We start from the raw sequence: 23,834 nt of genomic DNA on the forward strand, positions 1-23,834 counted from the left end.
AGTGTACCGTCTAGCCATACTCCCAAGTACTTGTATGAGTTGACTACCTCAAGCTCTAAACCCTCAGAGGTAGTAATCACACCTGTCGGAAGAGGGGCATTCTTCTTACCAAACCACATAACCTTTGTTTTGGAGGTGTTCAGGGTAGAGAAAGCTTGTTGGACACTAAGAAAGCTTTGTTGTATAGCGTTTAACACAAAATCCGGGGAGGGGCCAGCTGAGTATAAGACTGTATCATCTGCATATACATGGATTAGAGAGCTTCCTACTGCCTGAGCTATGTTGTTGATGTAAATTGAGAAGAGTGTGGGGCCTAGGATTGAGCCTTGGAGTACTCCCTTGGTGATAGGCAGTGGCTGAGACAGCAGATGTTCTGACTTTATACACTGCACTCTTTGAGAGAGGTAGTTAGCAAACCAGGCCAAAGACCCCTCAGAGACACCAATACCCCTTAGAATGGAATGGTCTACCGTATCAAACGTTTTGGCCAAGTCAAAAAAAATAGCAGCACAACATTGCTTAGAATCAAGGGCAATGGTGACATCATTGAGGACCTTTAAGGTTTCAGTGACACATCCGTAACCTGAGCGGAAACCAGATTGCATACCAGAGAGAATACTATAGGCATCAAGAAAGCCATTCAGTTGATTATTGACAAGTTTTTCCAACACTTTTGATTAACAGGGCAAAATAGAAATAGGCCTATAACAGTTAGGATTAGCTTGATCTCCCCCTTTAAATAAAGGACAAACTGTTGCTGCCTTCCAAGCACTGGGAACATTGGGGCTAGTTGCATTAGAAGGGGTGGGAGATGAGGAAATGTTGGATGGGCAAGGAGGCATGGCTGAGTCAAATAGGAATCCTGACTTAATGAAGTGGTGATTAAAGCGCTTAGCCATGTGTTTCTTGCCTACTACTAATGAAGGTTCACTCCCACCACGACTCTTTCAGACTCTGGCCTTTGCAGAGCTACAGTGTCCTGAGGAGACAATGAGCTCACATTTCCTTTGCCCTCTCAATCGTATTGTCATAGAGTAGCTTTGTTGTTGGGGTTACAGAGCTCTGCCCAGTTGAACAGCCACAATGTGTTTTTGTCTACGTACCAAGTGGTTGCCATGAGAAGAGAAGAGAGAGGGAAAAAACGCTGTTGTGGTCAAGGCTGTGCATTCCCGCGTGCCAGGGGAAAGACAGGATGCAAACACAAGTGATTTATAGGATTTGGTTAGTGAATCATTATAAAGGACTGCCTGTCTGCTTTGGTAATGATTTGAGTGTTGTCTAAAGAGGTTTTGGAGCTGCTTCTTCATATGCTATTTGGTTGAAGCCAGTTATATATCAACACTTAATCAAGCTTTATATGAGAACATGTAAGGATCATCTCTTAAATTCAGGGCTGTTGGGACTTTGAATTTAGACAAAGTTAGTTATACTATACTAATACAGCTCACTACTACATTTACCTGTTAACAGGGATCTAAAGTGCAACCAATTTGGTTGCACATGCGACAAAACATTTTGCTGTGCGACTATTTGGGAGCACTGTGCGACTAGGAAAAAACATCTCCCAGATAATAATTCATGTAACGATAAGGCTTCGCTGTACCATTGTTTCCGAGTGCCCTGGAGAAAACAAGAGTGCAGATTCAATAGCATCATGGGTGCATGACTATACAGCAAAAACGGCTTGCTTCTAGCACAAACAAGTCAAACGATCTTGGCTAGCTAGCTAACTATACCAATATATGCAAACATTTGGTGGCACAGAAAGAAAAGGGATAGCTTCTTCTTCTTCAAACTTGCTTTGCCGGACCACAACCAACTGAAAGGTGCATACACCACCACCTACTGTACTAAAGTGTGAGGCTGGTCACGGCCTCCCTATTCTTTGTAACATAAAAAGGAAGGGGAAAAAAGGAAATAAAATTGCCTTACCAACTAACCCTACACCTCACCACCTTTACACTACTTGGTCCTATCTGACCCTAAACCAGGTCGGCAGCCTGGGAGGACGGGGCGCTATCGTTCAATACCTTGTAACACTTCTGCAGTAAAATCTGTTACACCCAAGTACTTCTCTGCAGCTGCCACAACATCTGTTTTCAGTAATTTACGTTCCATGTCTGCGGTATAGTTGATAACCATGGCTATGAGCGCTAAGAAACCAACCTCACTGAAGCACGTTATTCCTATCACTCTCTATTGCTCTCAGCCTACTCACAGGGATCCTCTTAGCATCCCTCACCCTGGACCTTCCTCTACTACTCTCTTCACTGCCTCAGCATACCTGTACTACTCTGATCCTGGCAACCTCAACCTGCCTTCCTCTCACCGGACACTTCTGATCTCCAGCACCATAGGTACCCCTACAGTAAACACACACAACTTTTTCCACCAATACTACACATTCCTTTGTCTCATGCCCTGCTGCATACTTCTCACATCTCGGAATCACCCTCCTGCACACTGCTGCAACATGACCATAAGCTTGGCACCTAAAACACCATAATGGGTTTGGGACAAAAGCTCTCACGGGATAACTGACATATCCTAACTTGAACTTTGTCGAGTAAAGACTCTGCATCAAAATTCAACAGGACAGACAGTGTTTTCTGTTTCACCAGGTCTTCACTGGGTCTGCATCGCACCAAACGGTGGGCATCACAGACAACGGGAATAATCAATTTCAGTTGACCCTCCTCAACAGTTAAAGCCAACCCAGTTATCAGTCCTTTCAGCGGCACCCTGCCCCAGAGAGCAAATGAAGTCACAGTTCTTGTCCATCTCCCTGTGGATGGAAGAAATGCAAAAAATAACCACAAGTTCACTTTGAGTTACTTTCACAGACTCAACAGTCCCCAACCTCATCTCCACCAACCTGACACCATATATGGATCTGCAAGTCAAGGATACATTCTCCAAAAATCTCACTCCCACTGGGCCAGAATCATCTTTGTCATCATCGGGATGAGGCACGATGTAGAGACCTAATGTCTTTACAGTGTTACATATTAGTTTATAGGGCACAACATGTGCTTCAAAAGTAGCTGCACCTGTAACGCTCGTCGGAAGAAGTGGACCAAGGTGCAGCGTGGTACGTGTTCATGATACTTTATTTACTCAGAACACCAAACAAAACAACAAAAGAATAACGAACGTCACGTTCTGTAGGCATCACAGAGCTAACAAAAAAACAACATCCCACAAAACTAAGGTGGCAAAACAGGCTGCCGAAGTATGATTCCCAATCAGAGACAACGATAGACAGCTGTCCCTGATTGAGAACCATACCCGGCCAAAACATAGAAATACAGAACATAGAGTTTCCCACCCGAGTCACACCCTGACCATCAAACATAGAGAATAACAAGATCTCTGCGGTCAGGGCGTGACAGTACCCTCCCCCCCAAGGTGCGGACTCCGGCCGCAAACCTGACACTATAGGGGAGGGTCCGGGTGGGCATCTATCCTGGTGGCAGCTCCGGTGTGGGACGCAGACCCCGCTCCACCTCTGGCTCCCCCCACTTTGGTGGCGCCTCTGGTGCGGGGACCCTTGTCGCCGACCCCGTACTGGGGACCCTCGTTGCAGGCCCCGGACTGGGGACCCTCGTAGCAGGCCCCGGACTGGGGACCATCGTTGCAGGCCCCGGACTGGGGACCCTCGCTGCAGGCCCCGGACTGGGGACCCTCGTTGCAAGCCCCGGATTGGGGACCCTCGCCGGAGGCCCCGGACCGGAGACCGTCGCCGGAGGCTCCGGACCGGGGACCGTCGCCGGAGGCTCCGGACCGGGGACCGTCGCCGGAGGCTCCGGACAGGGGACCGTCGCCGGAGGCTCCGGACCGGGGACCCTCGCCGGAGGCTCCGGACCGGGGACCGTCGCCTGAGGCTCCGGACAGGGATTGTCCATGGAGGCTTCGTGCCATGGATCTTCACTTGAAGCTTCGTGCCATGGATCATCACTGGAGGCTTCGTGCCATGGATCATCACTGGAGGCTTCGTGCCATGGATCATCACTGGAGGCTTCGTGCCATGGATCATCACTGGAGGCTTCGTGCCATGGATCATCACTGGAGGCTTCGTGCCATGGATCATCACTGGAGGCTTCGTGCCATGGATCATCACTGGAGGCTTCGTGCCATGGATCATCACTGGAGGCTTCGTGCCATGGATCATCACTGGAGGCTTCGTGCCTTGGATCATCACTGGAGGCTTCGTGCCATGGATCATCCCTGGAGTGTGGAGACGTATAGGCAGCCTGGTGCGTGGAGCTGCCACAGGGCTTACCAGGCTAGGGAGACATACAGGAGGCTTGGTTCTTGGAGTAGGCACCGGATACACTGGGCCGTGGGGGCGCACTGGAGGTCTCGAGCGTAGAGCCTGCACAACCTGTCCTGGCTGGATGGTTACCTTCGCCTGGCTAAGGCGGGGCGCTGGCACAGGACGCACTGGGCTGTGCAGACGCACCGGAGACACAGTGGGCAGAGCCGGCGCAGGATATCCTGGGCCGTAGAGACGCACTGGCGGCCAGATGCGCTGAGACGGCACCATCCGTCCTGGCTAGATGCCTACTCTAGCCCGGCCGATGCGGACAGCTGGAATGTAGCTCACCGGGTTGTGAACACGCACTGGAGACACCGTGCGCTCCACCGCATAACACGGTTTCTGACCAGTACCACGCTCCCTACAGTAAGCACGAGGAGTTGGCTCAGGTCTCCAACCTGACTCAGCCAATCTCCTCGTGTGCCCCCCCCCCCCCCAAAAAAAAATTGGGTAGTGGCCTCCCGGTCTTTCGTGCCAGCTGTGACCCTGTGTAATTCTGGGCCCTTTTACTCGCTGCCTCCGCTTTCCTCGCTGCTTCCACCTGCTCCCAGGGCAGGCGATACTTTTCCGCCAGGATCTCCTCCCACGTCCAGGATCCTTTCCCATTCAGGATGTCCTCCCATGTCCATTCCTCCTTACTACGCGTTTTGGTCCGTTTGTGGTGGGTAGTTCTGTCATGCTCGTCGGAAGAAGTGGACCAAGGTGCAGCGTGGTACATGTTCATGATACTTTATTTACTCAGAACACCAAACAAAACAACAAAAGAATAACGAACGTCACGTTCTGTAGGCTTCACAGAGCTAACAAAAAAACAACATCCCACAAAACTAAGGTGGCAAAACAGGCTGCCGAAGTATGATTCCCAATCAGAGACAACGATAGACAGCTGTCCCTGATTGAGAACCATACCCGGCCAAAACATAGAAATAAAGAACATAGAGTTTCCCACCCGAGTCCCACCCTGACCAACCAAACATAGAGAATAACAAGATATCTACGGTCAGGGCGTGACAGCACCTTAAGATTAGGATCATGGGGTAGGGTAATCTGATTCTAGACCTGCGGTTGAGGGCACCTTCTCAAGTGATTTTGAGACAGCCTGACGCTGATAAGCCCTCAAACCAGGTTAATGCTTCACCTACATGTATTAGCTGTGTGTGGCAGTGGGAGGGAAGGGAGTGAGGAATTCATAATAGGGGTTATAAACTGCTGCTGAGTGCATTTCACTTTGGTCTGGCGCATTTGGCTGGGCCCTGAGGCGCTGTGGCTGTTGAGAAGCAGGCAGGCCATGTATCAGGGCCCTATTGACTGCGATAATAGGAGCTGGGTGTGCTGAGCCAGCATGGCTGAGCCTTGTCCCCAGTTGCAGCCCAAGTCTTCTCCTCCTGAGCGGCAACTGAGGCACCGCACAGCAGCAGGAAGTGAACGTGAATGTCACGCACACACACAGTAACACACTCATACTGTCACGTTGTATAAATTATTATAGACAGGAGTACGTAATAGGGGGTTTTAATACAACACCCAAAAATACAACATGCCATGAAAGGCACGTGGACGAAGCCCAAAACAAACACGTATACAAAAACACAAGGGGATTTAACCAACACAAAAGAGCGAGGTAAAACCTCTAATAAATACAAGGGATGAGACCCATAATAACAAGTGCACAACAATACCCGGGACGAGACCCGTAATCACAAGTGCACAATACACGCAGCACCAAAGCCGAAACAACAAAGCACAGGTACTCACAAGACCAACGGACAAGGGAACAATAACTGACCAAGACAATGGTGAACAGAGAGCAGAATTAAACAATTACTAATCAGGGGAAATGGGAACCAGGTGTGCGTAATGAAACAGTTCAGTGATGCCTAGAGGCCGGTGACGTAGACCTCCGGAACTGGTTCACGGAATGAGCAACAGTATCGGAGGGTTCCGTGACAGTACACCCCCCCCCCCCCCCCCCCCACACACAGGGACGCGGTGCGGGTCGGTCAGTGACAGTTGCAGCTGCCGAAGTTGAGTCGTCGTAGGACAGGCCAGTTGCAGCTGCCAAAGATGCGTCGTCGTCGGACGGTGTTCAGTGAGACATGACAGAACCTTAGTACCATGCACAGGCTGGTTCCTTTCTGTTGTGTAACCAAAACACAGCATGGCCAACCGTTAGCCTACAAGTGGTTTGGGAACTATCTGTCAGATGGGACACGATGTGTGCTTTCTGATTGAGTCAGGTCAAGTTACCTCAATATTTATTACTAAAGGTGTCTCGCAGGGATCGATTTTGGGACCTGTCCACTATTTAACCCCCCTCCCCCCATGCTGGCCCATGTTGACTCCAATGCCTTCCATAGTTGGCTTGATGTCCTTTGGGTGGTAGACCATTCTTGATACATATGGGAAAATGTTGAGCATGAAAAACCCAACAATGTTGCAATTCTTGACACACCTCTTACCATACCCCGTTCAAAGGCACTTACATATTTTGTCTTGCCCATTCACCCTCTGAATTGCACACACACAATCAATGTCTCAAGGCTTAAAAATCATTCTTTAACCTGTCTTCACTGATTGAAGTGGATTTAACAAGTGACATCAATAAGGGATCATAGCTTTCACCCGGATTCACCTTGTCAGTCTGTCATGGAAAGAGCAGGTGTTCCTAATGTTTGTATACTCATTGTGAATAATATTGGTCTATCTGCAAAAACCTGTAACATGTATTTGTATGCAGATGACACTGTTATGTACACTATTGCCCCCAAGGCTGAACAGGCTAAATTAGAGCTGCAATCTGATTTTGTCACCTTGCAGAAAGTCCTTGTTGATTAAAAATTGGAACTTCATGCGGGAAAAACTAAATGTATGCAGTTTTTTAATTCTCGTATAAATATTTCAGATGGATTAAACATTTATGCATTGGATGGTTATTTCATCTAGCAGGTTCCTGCCTATAAATATCTAGGCTTTTAGATTGACAATAATTTGACGTTTAAAAAACATATGTATGAGCTACTGTAGTTAAGAAGCTGAGATTTAAAGTAGGCTTATTTTATGGAAATAGATGCCTCTCCCTAAACAGCAGGAAGCAGATGGTACAGTCAACTTTCCTGCCAGTTCTTGACTTTGGTGACACAGTTTATGGGAATGCAACAGCCACTACTCTTAAAACTGTGGATGCTGTCTCTCATCATCACTCAATGCCTAGGTTTACCTCCACTGTATTCACATCCTACCATACCTTTGTCTGTACATTATACCTTGAATCTATTTTATCGCCCCCAGAAACCTGCTCCTTTTACTCTCTGTTCTGGACGTCCTAGATGACTTATCCTACTCCTCCTCTGTTCCTCTGGCGATATATAGGTTAATCCAGGCCCTGCAGTTCCTAGCTCCACTCCTATTCCCCAGGCGCTCTCTTTTGTTGACTTCTGTAACCGTAAAAGCCTTGGTTTCATGCATGTTAACATTAGAAGCCTCCTCCCTAAGTTTGTTGTATTCACTGCTTTAGCACACTCTGCCAACCCGGATGTCCTAGCCGTGTCTGAATCCTGGTTTAGGAAGACCACCAAAAACTCTGAAATCTCCATCCCTAACTACAACATTTTCAGACAAGATAGAACGGCCAAAGGGGGCGGTGTTGCAATCTACTGCAGAGATAACCTGCAGAGTTCTGTCCTACTATCCAGGTCTGTACCGAAACAATTTAAACTTCTACTTTTAAAAATCCACCTCTCTAAAAACAAGTCTCTCACCGTTGCCGCTTGCTATAGACCACCCTCTGCCCCCAGCTGTGCTCTGGACACCATATGTGAACTGATTGCCCCCCATCTATCTTCAGAGATCGTGCTGCTAGGTGACCTAAACTGGGACATGCTTAACACCCCGGCCATCCTACAATCTAAGCTTGTTGCCCTCAATCTCACACAAATTATCAATGAACCTACCAGGTACAACCCCAAAGCCGTAAACATGGGCACCCTCATAGATATCATCCTAACCAACTTGCCCTCTAAATACACCTCCGCTGTTTTCAACCAAGATCTCAGCGATCACTGCCTCATTGCCTGTATCCGTAATGGGTCCGCGGTCAAACGACCTCCACTCATCACTGTCAAACGCTCCCTGAAACACTTCAGCGAGCAGGCCTTTCTAATCAACCTGGCCCCGGTATCCTGGAAGGATATTGACCTCATCCCGTCAGTAGAGGATGCCTGGTTATTCTTTAAAAATGCCTTCCTCACCATCTTAAATAAGCATGCCCCATTCAAAAAAAATGGAACCAGGAACAGATATAACCCTTGGTTCTCTCCAGACCTGTCTGCCCTTAACCAGCACAAAAACATCCTGTGGCATCCTGCATTAGCATCGAACAGCCCCCGAGATATGCAACTTTTCAGGGAAGTTAGGAACAAATATACACAGGCACTTAGAAAAGCCAAGGCTAGCTTTTTCAAGCAGAAATTTGCTTCCTGCAACACAAACTCAAAAAAGTTCTGGGACACTGTAAAGTCCATGGAGAATAAGAGCACCTCCTCCCAGCTGCCCACTGCACTGAGGATAGGAAACTCTGTCACCACCGATAAATCCACTATAATTGAGAATTTCAATAAGCATTTTTCTACGGCTGGCCATGCTTTCCACCTGGCTACCCCTACCCCGGTCAACAGCACTGCACCCCCCACAGCAACTCGCCCAAGCCTTCCCCATTTCTCCTTCTCCCAAATCCAGTCAGCTGATGCTCTGAAAGAGCTGCAAAATCTGGACCCCTTCAAATCAGCCGGGCTAGAATATCTGGACCCTTTCTTTCGAAAAATTATCTGCCGAAATTGTTGCAACCCCTATTACGAGCCTGTTCAACCTCTCTTTCGTGTCATCTGAGATTCCCAAAGATTGGAAAGCAGCTGCGGTCATCCCCCTCTTCAAAGGGGGGACACTCTTGACCCAAACTGCTACAGACCTATATCTATCCTACCCTGCCTTTCTATGGTCTTCGAAAGCCAAGTTAACAAACAGATCACCGACCATTTCGAATCCCACCGTACGTTCTCCACTATGCAATCTGGTGTCAGAGCTGGTCATGAGTGCACCTCAGCCACACTCAAGGTCCTAAACGATATCTTAACCTCCATCGATAAGAAACAATACTGTGCAGCCGTATTCATTGACCTGGCCAAGGCTTTCGACTCTGTCAATCACCACATCCTCATCAGCAGACTCAACAGCCTCGGTTTCTCAAATGATTGCCTCGCTAGGTTCACCAACTACTTTTCCGATAGAGTTCAGTGTGTCAAATCGGAGGGCCTGTTGTCCGGGCCTCTGGCAGTCTCTATGGTGGTGCCACAGGGTTCAATTCTTGGGCCAACTCTCTTTTCTGTATACATCAATGATGTCGCTCTTGCTGCTGGTGAGTCTCTGATCCACCTCTACGCAGACGACACCATTCTGTATTCTTCTGGCCATTCTTTGGACACTGTGTTAACTACCCTCCAGACGAGCTTCAATGCCATACAACTCTCCTTCCGTAGCCTCCAACTGCTCTTAAATACAAGTAAAACTAAATGCATGCTCTTCAACCGATCGCTGCCTACACCTGCCTGCCCGCCCAGCATCACTACTCTGGACGGTTCTGACTTAGAATATGTGGACAACTACAAATACCTAGGTGTCTGCTTAGACTGTAAACTCTCCTTCCAGACTCACATCAAACATCTCCAATCCAAAGTTAAATCTAGAATTGGCTTCCTATTTCGCAACAAAGCATTCTTCATTCATGCTGCCAAACATACCCTCGTAAAACTGACCATCCTACCGATCCTTGACTTCGGCGATGTCATTTACAAAATAGCCTCCAACACCCTACTCAACAAATTGGATGCAGTCTATCACAGTGCCATCCGTTTTGTCACCAAAGCCCCATATACTACCCACCACTGCGATCTGTATGATCCCGTTGGCTGGCCCTCGCTTCATACTCGTCGCCAAACCCACTGGTTCCAGGTCATCTACAAGACCCTGCTAGGTAAAGTCCCGCCTTATCTCAGCTCGCTGGTCACCATAGTAGCACCCACCCGTAGCACGCGCTCCAGCAGGTGTATTTCACTGGTCATCCTATCTGGTTTGGGCTTAGTGGGACTATCATTTGTTTTTCAACAGGACAATGACCCAACACACCTCCAGGCTGTGTAAGGGATATTTTACCAAGAAGGAGAGTGATGGAGTGCTGCATCAGATGACCTGGCCTCCACAATCTCCCAACCTCAACCAAATTGAGATGGTTTGGGATGAGTCGGACCGCAGAGTGAAGGAAAAGCAGCCAACAAGTGCTCAGCATATGTGGGAACTCCTTCAAGACTGTTGGAAAAGCATTCCAGGTGAAGCTGATTGAGAGAATGCCAAGAGTGTGCAAAGCTGTCATCAAGGCAAAGGGTGGCTATTTGAAGAATCTCAAATATAACATATATTTTGATTTGTTTAACACTTTTTTGGTTACTACATGATTTCATATGTGTTATTTCACTATTATTCTACAATGTAGAAAATTGTAAAAAAATTAAGAAAAACCCTTGAATGAGTAGGTGTTCTAAAACTTTTGACCGGTAGTGTAGATAGCAGATGTTATTGCGGGTGTAGCGAAATGATTGTGTTCCGAGCTCCAACTGTGCAGTAATATCTAACAATTCACAACAATACACACAAATCTCAAAGTAAAATAATGGAATTAAGAAACAGCCCGCATGTGTTAGTGCTGTGACAGCAGTTTGTGAGACAATATTGTAGTAGACCAGATCTCACATGCATTGATTTCCTAATCAGTCTACTGTCTTAAGTCAATCCGCAGTGATGAGGGAGGTCTGTGGTTTCCGTGTATGGGTCCTTAATCCCCTCTGCAAAGCTTGCTTTCTCCATCTCTGCTCTGGTCTTTGTAACCTGGGAGTTGTTATTCTATAGCAGCCTCGTTAGCTGGGGTAAAGGGTTTTTGTAATCTGACTGAATCAGTTACCTTAAACCTGGTATCTGATCTTCATCTTGGCCACATGACACACACAGAGACTCAAGGTATCTGAACGTAGTATATAGGCCTTACGCATAGCCTTCCTCAGAATGAAGGTCTTCCTAATATGCTTCAATTTGATGGGCATCATGATGAACTTGTCAAGAGGACAAGTCCCAGTAACAATTGTTGAATTCAGCAAGAGAATAATTAATGTTATTATACCAGAGAAAGGGACCAGTGTTTCATATCCTGTGGTGGGCTTCACAAGTCAAATGTGATTAATCATTATTGAAATCAAATTATTCTTATTCCACTAATACTGCAAGGTACATGAAACATGGGACATTAACAACACCCATATAGTGAGCCATGAAGGCTGCACTCTGAAAGAAGGCCCCTATAGTTAGAGAACGAGAATATGGCTAATGGTGCTTGAAGAAGGAATGTATGCATTTGTGGGGAAATGTGTATATGTGGATGTATAGTATTCAAAAATGAGTGGACGGCTGAGAATGCTTCTGTATCTACCTGGAACAGACATTCTGTTAGTCCCCGTCGTATCTGCGTCCACATAACCGCGCAGATGAAGAAAAGGCCGATTTCGGTCCAGGTAATATAAGCGTTATCCAGGAGCGTCCTTTTGGAGAGCTCCAGACCGCAAGTGCTACAGCCTCTCAAGGCACTGGGCATCACTGTTGATGCTCTCGTTATGAGATCCGCATAGCCAGGCATGGGTTCCACCTCCCCGACACTCATGTCGTCCCCGGTATGACTGTCCATTGTGGCGGCACTGAAAACGTCGATTTAGAAAACTGACCCTGGTTTAGGAACACAGAGCGGCAAGCTCCTACACTTCCAAACTAGCTAGCCAGCAGCTATCCTAAAAACGCGGAAAAACTGTAATCAGTTTAACCTCTCAAGTAGCCTGCCTAATTCTTTGTTTTCTAATTTAAAATGTGGGCCCATTTCGCATAGGTAACAATTAATGTCAGATTGGAATATAGGCCCACAAAAACCAAGGGTAATAGCCGGGTCGTTTTATTTAATAGCCAACGTAATTAGCTATCTATATTGTAATATTACATATATTCTATGATCCAGTAAACATTGTTCAGAATGGTGGGGATTATTCTACGCCTACTACCTCATCATTTTAGCTAGTTTGTCAGCCGTCTACGGTTACCTAAATTAAATGCACACTACTGGATAGACCAGCATTTACAACAGCTACCAAACTAGCTAGCTGAATCTTTCTGAGATTAGATATAGCTGTCAAACCACCTTTAAATTACAAGAAAAAAATCCAGCAAGTATTATCTGGCTACCTAATGTGCTATAAAGATCGGTACAGTCGAAGTATCACATGTGATTCTAGTGAACCTAACGTTATATTCTGTATAATCTCATCTCCGTTACTCGCTTTATATAACATCTCGCCGTCATTTCATCAACTAGAATAACCTAGTCATACCAGACACCAAACCAGTGGAATTGAAACCTTTCTAATACTGTTTTTTAATTAACGCCGACAAAAATCTAGAGTATATATCCTCAATGTTCGGTTTCCTGTGCCGTGCCACTGCTGGTGATCAACGTCGTGTCCTGGCTGTGTCTGCGCTCTCTGCCTCTTGACAAGTGACAGAAAAATGCGCGCTGTTTTAATGGGAATCAATGTAGAACATAATTCCATATGGCAGTCACTTGAAACCTATCCGGTTATAATAATACAAGTATAGTAAACGTTTTTACCGGCGCGACTAGCGGGTGTTCACCACCCGCTCCGAATGCCACTTTAATTTAAAATTCGAGTTTAATGTAGAAAAAGCAGCGTTGCCGTGACGTAATTATGTGCGGCTATCTTCTTCAACTGCTGGGATTAAAACCGGAGATAATTTAAAGCGACAATGCAACATGTAACAGCAGCACGATGCACAACAAGTACAGGATGCCGACTTTTCCAGACAACACGTTGATACTGTAGAGGAATTTCTACATGAATTGAATGGCCCACTCATTTACAAAATAGATAATTTCACATGCAAAATAAAAATGTATCTGTGAACAGCTGGAGGCAGGGCTTTCTCCTATAGAGCTCCATTTTTATGGAATGGTCTGCCTACCCATGTGAGATACGCAGACTCGATCTCAACCTTTAACGAACCGCCCTTGCTGTCTCTGCCTGGCCGGTTCCCCTCTCTCCACTGGGATTCTCTGCCTCTAACCCTATTACAGGGGCTGAGTCACTGGTTTACTGATACTCTTCCATGCCGTCCCTAAGAGGGGTGCGTCACTTGAGTTGGTTGAGTCGCTGACATGGTCTTCCTGTCTGGGCTGGCGCCCCCCTTGGGTTGTGCCGTGGCGGAGATCTTTGTGGGCTATACTCGGCCTTGTCTCATGATGGTAAATTGGTGGTTGAATATATCCCTCTAGTGGTGTGGGGGCTGTGCTTTGGCAAAGTGGGTGGGGTTATATCCTTCCTGTTTGGCCCTGTCCGGGGGTATCATCGGATGGGGCCAGTGTCTCCTGACCCCTCCTGTCTCAGCCTCCAGTATTTATGCTGCAGTAGTTTATGTGTCGGGGGGCTAGGGTCAGTTTGTTATATCTGGAGTATTTCTCCTGTCTTATCCGGTGTCCTGTGTGAATTTAAGTATGCTCTCTCTAATTCTCTCTCTTTCTTTCTCTCTCTTGGAGGACCTGAGCCCTATGACCATGCCTCAGGACTACCTGGCATGATGACTCCTTGCTGTCCCCAGTCCACCTGGCTGTGCTGCTGCTCCAGTTTCAACTGTTCTGCCTGCGGCTATGGAATCCTGACCTGTTCACCGGACGTGCTACTGTAACGGATGTGAAATGGCTAGCTAGTTAGCGGGTACGCGCTAGTAGCATTTCAATCAGTTACGTCACTTGCTCTGAAACCTAGAAGTAGGGTTGCACCTTGCTCTGCAAGGGCCGCGGCCTTTGTGGAGCGATGGGTAACGATGCTTCGTGGGCGACCGTTGTTGATGTGTGCAGAGGGTCCCTGGTTCGCGCCCGGGTCGGGGCGAGGGGACGGTTTAAAGTTATACTGTTACACTACCTGTCCCAGACCTGCTGTTTTCAACTCTCTAGAGACAGCAGGAGCGGTAGAGATACTCTCAATGATCGGCTATGAAAGCCAACTGACATTTACTCCTGAGGTGCTGACTTGTTGCACCCTCGACAACTACTGTGATTATTATTATTTGACCATGCTGGTCATTTATGAACATTTTAACATCTTGGCCATGTTCTGTTATAATCTCCACCCGGCACAGCCAGAAGGACTGGCCACCCCTCAGACTGGTTCCTCTCTAGGTTTCTTCCTAGGTTTTGGCCTTTCTAGGGAGTTTTTCCTAGCCACTGTGCTTCTACACCTGCATTGCTTGCCGTTTGGGGTTTTAGGCTGGGTTTCTGTACAGCACTTTGATATATCAGCTGATGTAAGAAGGGCTATATAAATTAATTTGATTTGAATGAGACATAAGGGGGAAAAGATGGTCTACCTCCAGCAAGTATCAACGGGCCGCATTTCAAGAATTTCAATAGAAAGTTTCACACTGACACACTGAGTGTAAACAGGGTCATAAAACATGTATTGTCAATTCAGAGGAATGTTTATAGAAAACAGTTACACAGGAGGCATTTTACAATTTAGAGAAATGCAAATGTTACAAACAGAGACATTATCAAAAGGGACATTTCATGTACTACAACTACTTCAGAATATAAATAAAATCTGTGTCCACCACATAAAAGGTCATATTATTATGATAAAATTCTGCAAAAAAAATAGTTTAAAAAAATATAAAAATGTCTAAATGTGCATGTCAATTTTAATCCATACAATTTAGAGTTTGCCATATTGATAGACAAAAAAGATATGGAGAAATCATTTGTGTGTCGAGTATTCATAATGTTTTGCGATCCTAACAGATTCCTCCATTGTGTCAAACAGTCGCAGTGGGAGCGTACTGATCGCCAGTCTGTCAAATTCATTCTCCTGAGGCAAGAAAAAAAAATTACATTTAACACACAGTAGAACATGTTTAACTAGTAAAACTGTTGTGCACTGCAATAACCTGGTCCGTTGAATGAAACGAACTGACATTTTAATGTTTATTTACACTTCTTTATTGGGTAATTATGTGTAGTGAAGTCTGAGTCAAAATCAGACCGTTTTTAAATGATCTCATTGGACTAGATATCCTGCAGTGCTACCAATCAAATAATTTGATTTAGTTCCAAGAGAGCAAAGACTGACCAACAGCTGTAGAATGCATTGATTCAAGATGTAGCAGAACTGTGTACGAGCAAATGTAATCAACATACCTTGGCCAGGTAATCTTTAAGGAAGCGGTGAGCTCTATGGGCGTCTTTCAGTTGAGAGAGACAGATTGATGTTAAAGACATGCTCCTGAACTTCGGCAACTACTTAGTATTTTTTTATACCTTCCGCTTTGGGCTCGATGTGTCAATGAGTACGGTTACATGCACACAATCATGTGATTATTGAGAAGTCAGATTAATATAATATTCCAATAAAACGTTTACATGCTTTGCAAGAAGGACGGTTTCCCTAATAACCCTGTTTACATGAACACTTCTGAAATCAGGCTACCTGATGGGACTGATAAATGTAGAAAATAACCTATCAAAATAAACGTTCTACCACAGCGAACATGTTATTTTTGGGAAGCCTATTTGATTCTGAGTTTGTATGCGAAAACTACTTTAAGACATACATTGTTGTTTCGAACTCACTTCACTCGCGCTAAAAGGGGAGGCTCGCTCAGATGGCGCTGGCATATTCGCAAATCAAATACACAGCTGGAATGCCAATTAAGGTGTTTACATGTCCTAATAATTTGAAAGACTGCTCAGAAAACCAGATGTTTTCATCGGCGTATACTTACTTAAAATTTGGACTTTACGCCAGTTAAGATAAGTGTTTACATGACTATTGCATAATCTGCCTACTGCCATGAATCCGTTTAACATTGAATTATTAGTGTACATGTAAACAGTCACTGTGTAGTTCATACATGCATAATCTAAGAGCAGAATTACTGTTTTACCTCAATTAGCCAGGAAATCCCTAGTTTGAAGGCAATTATTTTTCTGGAAGTTGTGCTACATTTTCCCAAACGTGGGCCAGCCCCCTAGCAGCTAACAAGATGCACCCACAGCAGAGTGAGAACAATGACGTGGTGCACATAGTGTAATCGGAAAGTATTCAGACCCCTTCCCTTTTTCCACATTACAGCCTTATTCTAAAATGGATTACATTTTTTTTTATATACACAATACCCCATAATGACAAAGCGAAAACAGTTTTTTAGAAATGTTTGCAATTGTATAAAATTTAAAAAACCAGATACCTTATTTACATAAGCTATGAGACTCGTAATTGAGCTCAGGTGCATCCTGTTTCTACTGATCATCCTTGAGATGTTTCTACAACTTGATTGGAGTACATCTGTAGTAAAATCAATTGATTGGACATGATTTGGAAAGGCACACACCTGTCTATATAAGGTCCCACAGTTGACAGTGCATGACAGAGCAAAAACCAAGCCATGGGGTCGAAGGAATTGTCCATAGAGCTCAAAGACAGGAGTTTGCCAAAAAGGCACCTAAGGACTCAGACCATGAGAAAAAAGATTCTCTGGTCTGATGAAACCAAGATTTAACTCTTTGGCCTGAATGCCAAGCGTCACATATGGAGGAAACTTGGCACCATCCCTACGGTGAAGCATGGTGGTGGCAGCATCATGCTGTGGGGATGTTTTTCAGGGGCAGGGACTGGGAGACTAGTCAGGATCGAGGGAAAGATGAACGGAGCAAAGTACAGAGAGATCCTTGATGAAAACCTGCTCCAGAGCACTCAGGACCTCAGACTGGGGAAAAGGTTCACCTTCCAACAGGACAACAACCCTAAGCACACAGCCAAAACAACACAGGAGTGGCTTTGGGACAAGTCTCTGAATGTCTGTGAGTGGCCCACACAGAGCCCGGACTTGAACCCGATTAAACATCTCTGAAGAGACCTGAAAATAGCTGCGCAGCGATGCTCCCCATCCAACCTGACAGAGCTTGAGGGGATCTGCAGAGAAGAATGGGAAAAACTCCCCAAATACAGGTGTGCCAAGCTCGTAGCGTCATACCCAAGACTCAAGGCTGTAATCACTGCCAAAGTTGCTTCAACAAAGCACTGAGTAAAGGGTCTGAATACTTATGTAAATGTAATTGTTTTATATTTTTAATGCATTTGCACACACAAAAAAAAGTGTAGATTGATGAAAAACTATTTAATATATTTTAGAATAAGGCTGTAACGCAACAAAATGTGGAAAAAGTCAAGGGCTCTGAATACTTCCTGAATGCACTGTATGTGATGCAATTTTTGGGGACCACTTTTGACTCGTGATTGCTACTTTCAGAACTACTGGCTAAAAAGTATAGAAAAGTACCAGAGAATCCTTTTAAGGAAGTTAATGCCAAAAATAATTTATCATAAATCATTAGAACAAGGTCTACTCTTTATACACCAGTTGTAGATATCCTTGATTGGGTAATTATCAGTAATTAGATTGAACCCATTGAAGACAGCATTCTGTAGACAATAACAATTCTATTGATCATTTACTCACTATCACCTCAATCTGGCACAGAGAAGATTTTTTTTAAAGCTTTATCGCTACAATAGTGTTCTTGAGTTGTACTTAAGGTTTAAAAAGAGCACAATATATCAGCAAACCTTTCAGCCAAACAAATCAAAAACAAACCTAAATTGAGACAAACATTTCTCTGTATCTGTGATGAAACCTGAGGAATCCCCATAAACCGATATAGGTCCAAAGTCTCACCTCAGGAGCTTTGACCAAGTGCTGGGTCAGCACAATCAGGTTGATCAGAGTCTCAGGGCGGCTGCTGTCCTGTTATGGGGGAAATCAGAGTTTGGAAAACACCCAGTTTCTCACAGCAGTGTCTCAATGCACTGTATGACCTTACTCACTACCCTGCTTCCTTCACACATGTTCAATCACACGTTTTGAAATGTGTATATGACAACTTTAATACTAGTGTATTCACATCAATTACTGGTCATAGTCTAAACAAGAGCGTAAAATGTGGGAGATGATCTTTTTGTGTAAGTATTTAACCAAGGATCAGTCTTCCATGACACCCCAATAAGGTACTGGTTATGCTCTGGCCAATTATTTTTTTCTCATCTCAGATTAACTGCAAACCACGGGGACAAAAATATAGCATTTGGCACCACCTACTGTTCAATTGAAAAAGTTGCAAGTATTTCCCTTAAAATGACACTAAACTTGTATTGCTCTGTGGTTGGATGAGACAACAGACATCACCAATTGGTTAAACTAATTCAAATGGTATTATTCAAGTCACTGTAACGTCATATAATGTTATGCTATCAGTTAGTGTTAATCTTTATTTAAAAACAACCCTTTACACATCTCTACAGATTCCTCTGTAGAATAAGATATTAGAGTGCATTTGAGGCAAGTAATGACCTTGTCTAGTGCCTCCTGGAGAACTCCCTCTGCCTCCTCCCACTTGTTGTGGGCCATATGGCAGGCAGCCTGGCCATTAAGCAGAAGCAGAGTTGGGGAGTACTTATCCGACATCTCCTGGAAGATGTAGTAAGCATCCTGCAGCTTCTCTCCTCCCTTTAAAAAAGGAAAAAAGCATGAGTCCAGTTTTCTTTTCTGTTCAGATGAAAAACTGAAATTGAGTTTTATTCTTAATGACTGCACAAAAAGCTGAATTCAATCCTAAAGTGATGACTACTTTTAGAGTGAGAGTGGTGATCTGTCAATAAAAGCCCATTTATTTCAGGTGGAAGGCAAATGGCGCCCGCTGCACTGAAGTATTCTAGCATGTAGGGGGGCTTCACCAGGGCCTAAAATGACCTTTTTGGTCCACCAGCCACTGTGGCAGGTAGATTGAAAAATCTACCTGCCACTCTGATTCTTTTTTTTTTTATACCAGCCAAAAAACGTTTTCCACCATACAAAAACAAAAAACAGATGACCATTCTTTGAAATCTTGCTAAAACAATTATTAGTAAGAAGTAATGTGATATATTGCTAAATTTCAGGGTGGGAGGTTACCGTGGTAACGGGGCCACTCGAGTCGTGTCAGGTGCGTCTGTGCGTCTGTGTGTGTGTGAGATTTAAAATCGCACTAGTAGTAGACGGCATCTCTTCGCTATCAGTTGAAGCAGCAGACTCAAACTAACATTAAAAAAACAACCAAGCTTGTGAACAAAACAATGTAGATATACAAGAAACACAAGGACAAAGTCTCACTTTGTACACTTTCAAGTAAATTAGACAAACTTATGCCTGTGCGCAGCACCTCCAAAAATGAATCTATCACCACAGTGCACAAAGCCAGGCAGTGTTGCTGTGCGAGGTGGGATATAGATTTGTATTTCTTTATGCGATTAGCAGCTATGAAACAAAATGGCATAAATATTTTGAAAACAGCTACTGCAGCATTTGTCTGCTATAAATCACAACTCGCACATGTGCTCACTTTTTATTTGCATATGCGAATGGGATGACCACCCTGCAAATTGACCACCCGCCTACGTGGCTTGTGAAATAGACATTCTTGCCTGCCAATACCTAAATATACCAGCATTTGGCAGGTGGCTGGTGTTCATTTTATGCCCTGGTCTTCACTATGGGCTGACACTCACAACAGCGATGTTGACCCAAGCCGTGGATAGTTAGGTCAGTGTGGCATCCTCGTCCTGCTCCTGCATTTTCTTCAGCTCTTTCCTTTGAATGGCAGGTGTTAAAATAAGTAAACAATGCCATATTTGATCAACACTTAAATTTGCTGAATCCTTTTAGCTCAATTTATTTAAAAGTATTTAAAAGGAATTTAAATCAGATGCCGTGTTGAGCGGACATACCAACACGTTCTAAACTCAGCAGCACCTGAATGGTCATTGCCATGCTGAAAAGAAAAAGAGGGACGTAAACGTACTGAATCACCCATAACAGGGGCTACAAACATTAATAGTATCCTGTGATTGTCTTTACCATTCCAGACTTTCTCCCTGGTGCAGGGAACGCAGGGCAGCGTCAGAGTTCATCTAGTAAATGGACGCAGCCATGACCAGGAAGGTTGTGTTGGCCGCATCTACACTCTTGGCCATCTTCTTGTCAAGTTCAGCCACAACGCCATCCCTGCACAAAAAAAACAACAATATTGTAACGCCAGCTAAGGAGTCAACAAAGAGCATTTCATCTTGAGTTGTGTATTGACAGTTTACAATAACAATTCTGAAAACTAATGGGTTCAGACCTTTTGCCCTCGTTGGAGCAATACTCAGCAAACATCTTGACAGCCTGGAGCTTTGGCGAGGAACTGGCCTTGATGTCATCCATCACCACAGCATACTTCCTCTGAAACAAGACAGAATGAGGCGTGTTCGCTAATTGCACATGCTGATAGGTGGTGGAACAAAAATGTACACTCCTATAAACTGACTGTCCCGGCTATGTTACCTGTGCAATGTAGGCTCTGTACAGAAACATGTCTCTCTCAACCTCCTTCTCAGGTGTTGATGGCTGCAAAGAGGAGAATAAGTAGTTGACTCTTTTTCGTTTTAACGTTAGCTAGTTCATTACTATAGAGATGTTAGCTAGTTGATTTGTTAGCTATACAGTTCAGTGTCATACAGCGACACTTGAAAAAGATATAGGCTTAGCCACATTGTACAAACGGTTTACCATCAGATAATTACCTTAACTTTCTGGGCTTCATTTATACTTTGTTGATAACTGCTGATATAATAAGCATTTTTCACATCGAAGAGCTCATCAACATCTCCTTGTTGCGCCGCCATGTTGACTGGATGACTTCCTGGACACGTAGTGCCGACGCGTCATCACACAACGTATTTACTAAGGTGCATGGGCGATGTTCTTCTTCTCCTGTCAGTTTCGTTTTAATTTAACTAGGCACTTGCCCAGTTAAGAACAAATTCTTATTTACAACGGACGGCCTACCCCGGCCAAACCCTAACGACGCTGGGCCAATTATGCGCCGCCCTATGGGACTCCCATTCACGGCCGGTTGTGATACAGCCTGGAATCGAACCAGGGTCCGTAGTGATGCCTCTAGCACTGACACAATGCAGATAGCCCAGTTAGCCAATGTGCGGGAGCACTGGTTGGTTGGGCCAATTGAGGTAGTATGTACATATGTACATGAATGCATAGTTAAAGTGACTGTGCATATATGATAAACAGAGAGTAGCAGCAGAGTAAAAGAGGGTTTGGGGGGGGCACACAATGCAAATAGTCCAGGTAGCCATTTGATTACATGTTCAGGAGTCTTATGGCTTGGGGGTAAAAACTGTTGAGAAGCCTTTTTGTCCAAGACTTGGCACTCCGGTACCGCTTGCCATGCGGTGGTAGAGAGAACAGTCTATGACTGGGGTGGCTGGGGTCTTTGACAATTTTTAGGGCCTTCCTCTGACACTGCCTGGTGTAAAGGTCCTGGATGGCAGGCAGCTTAGCCCCAGTGATGTACTGGGCCATACGCACTACCCTCTGTAGTGCCTTGCGGTCAGAGGACGAGCAATTGCCGTACCAGGCAGTGATGCAACCAGTCAGGATGCTCTCGATGTTGCAGCTGTAGAACCTTTTGAGGATCTCAGGAACCATGCCAAATCTCTTTAGTTTCCTGAGGGGGAATAGGCTTTGTCGTGCCCTCTTCACGACTGTCTTGGTGTGTTTGGACCATTCTAGTTTGTTGATGTGGACGCCAAGGAACTTGAAGCTCTCAACCTGCTCCACTACAGCCCCGTCGATGAGAATAGGGGCGTGCTCAGTCCTCCTTTTCCTGTAGTCCACAATCATCTCCTTAGTCTTGGTTACGTTGAGGGAAAGGTTGTTATTCTGGCACCACCCGGCCAGGTCTCTAACCTCCTCCCCGTTGTTGGTAATCAGGCCTACCAATGTTGTGTTGTCTGCAAACTTAATGATGGTGTTGGAGTTGTGCCTGGCCATGCAGTCGTAGGTGAAAAGGGAGTACAGGAGCAGACTGAGCACGCACCCCTGGGGGGCTCCAGTGTTCAGGATCAGCGTGGCATTTGTGTTGCTACCTACCCTCACCACCTGGGGGCGGCCCGTCAGGAAGTCCAGGATCCAGTTGCAGAGGGAGGTGTTTAGTCCCAGGATCCTTAGCTTAGTGATGAGCTTTGAGGGTACTATGGTGTTGAACACTGAGCTGTAGTCAATGAATAGCATTCTCACATAAGTGTTCCTTTTGTCCAGGTGGGAAAGGGCAGTATGGAGTGCAATAGAGATTGCATCATCTGTGGATCTGTTTGGGCAGTATGCAAATTGGAGTGGGTCTAGGGTTTCTGGGATAATGGTGTTGATGTGAGCAATTACCAGCCTTTCAAAGCACTTCATGGCTACGGACGTTGAGTGCTACGGGTCTGTAGTCATTTAGGCAGGTTGCCTTTGTGTTCTTGGGCACAGGGACTATGGTGGTCTGCTTGAAACATGTTGGTATTACAGACTCAATAGGGACATGTTGAAAATGTCAGTGTAGACACCTGCCAGTTGGTCAGCACATGCCCGGAGCACACGTCCTGGTAATCCGTCTGGCCCCGCAGCCTTGTGTATGTTGACCTGTTTAAAGGTCTTACTCGCGTTGGCTACGGAGAGCATGATCACACAGTCGTTCGGAACAGCAGATGCTCTCATGCATGCCTCAGTAATTACCATAGCTATACATGCCACAAAGTCCACCTATTTAACCTTTAAAATGTCAGGATCCTGCTGGTGAAAGGCAACCCCTGCATCGTAGGCCTATCCACTACCATGGACTCTTCTGGGGCACCATTCAAACCCTCAACCCTTTTCCCTGCTGCATGTGAAATGTTCTGTAAAACCCTGACTTTGACCACCTCATTCTCTTTCACCCTTGTGGGGCATTCGGAAGACGTGGCTTCAATGGGTAGGCCGTCGTTGTAAATAAGAATTTGTTCTTAACTGACTTGCCTAGTTAAAATAAAAATAGCAACATGTCATATTTATCACTTTTATAACACATAATATGATCCTTTCCACATCTTGGACATATCGGCTTCTCCCTTCTGCAAACACTTGCTACATGACCAAAAGCTTTACAATGATCGCAGTGCATTGGTCTTGGGATAACTGTTCTGATTCTGTAGTTAATATACCCTAACTGCACTTGAGTAGGGAGAAACATATATAAAAAAAAAAAAAAAAAATAGATACACTTCACGTTTTCACCATTCACAACACGATTCATCCGACGTGCTTCAATCACTCCAGGAATATTTTTTTATTTCTTCAAAATCGACTTTCCACGAGACGCCAGATAAAAAAAACCTTGAGGGGTGCCCTGTTTCGAAGAGACACACACGACACTTCATACTTATCAAATCGGTTAAGACAACAACGCACGTTCCTT

At 45.2% G+C, this 23,834-nt stretch overlaps 1 protein-coding gene and 1 pseudogene across 1 annotated transcript in view; both read right to left on the bottom strand.

Moving 5' to 3' along the window:
• The window catches only part of LOC120054066 (ceramide synthase 1-like), a 94,086-nt gene extending 81,988 nt beyond the window's left edge, over positions 1-12,098 (bottom strand). Inside the window, exon 1 of the mRNA XM_039001439.1 lies at positions 11,847-12,098. Within this exon, the coding sequence (XP_038857367.1) occupies positions 11,847-12,098 (252 nt within the window). The remainder of the gene's footprint in view (positions 1-11,846) is intronic.
• A 2,882-nt stretch (positions 12,099-14,980) lies between these two features.
• On the bottom strand, positions 14,981-21,225 carry LOC120053397 (annotated as a pseudogene).
• Positions 21,226-23,834: the final 2,609 nt, after the last annotated feature.

This window comes from Salvelinus namaycush, chromosome 9 (genome assembly GCF_016432855.1).
Source record: "Salvelinus namaycush isolate Seneca chromosome 9, SaNama_1.0, whole genome shotgun sequence".
In the NCBI taxonomy this organism is placed as follows: domain Eukaryota; kingdom Metazoa; phylum Chordata; class Actinopteri; order Salmoniformes; family Salmonidae; genus Salvelinus; species Salvelinus namaycush.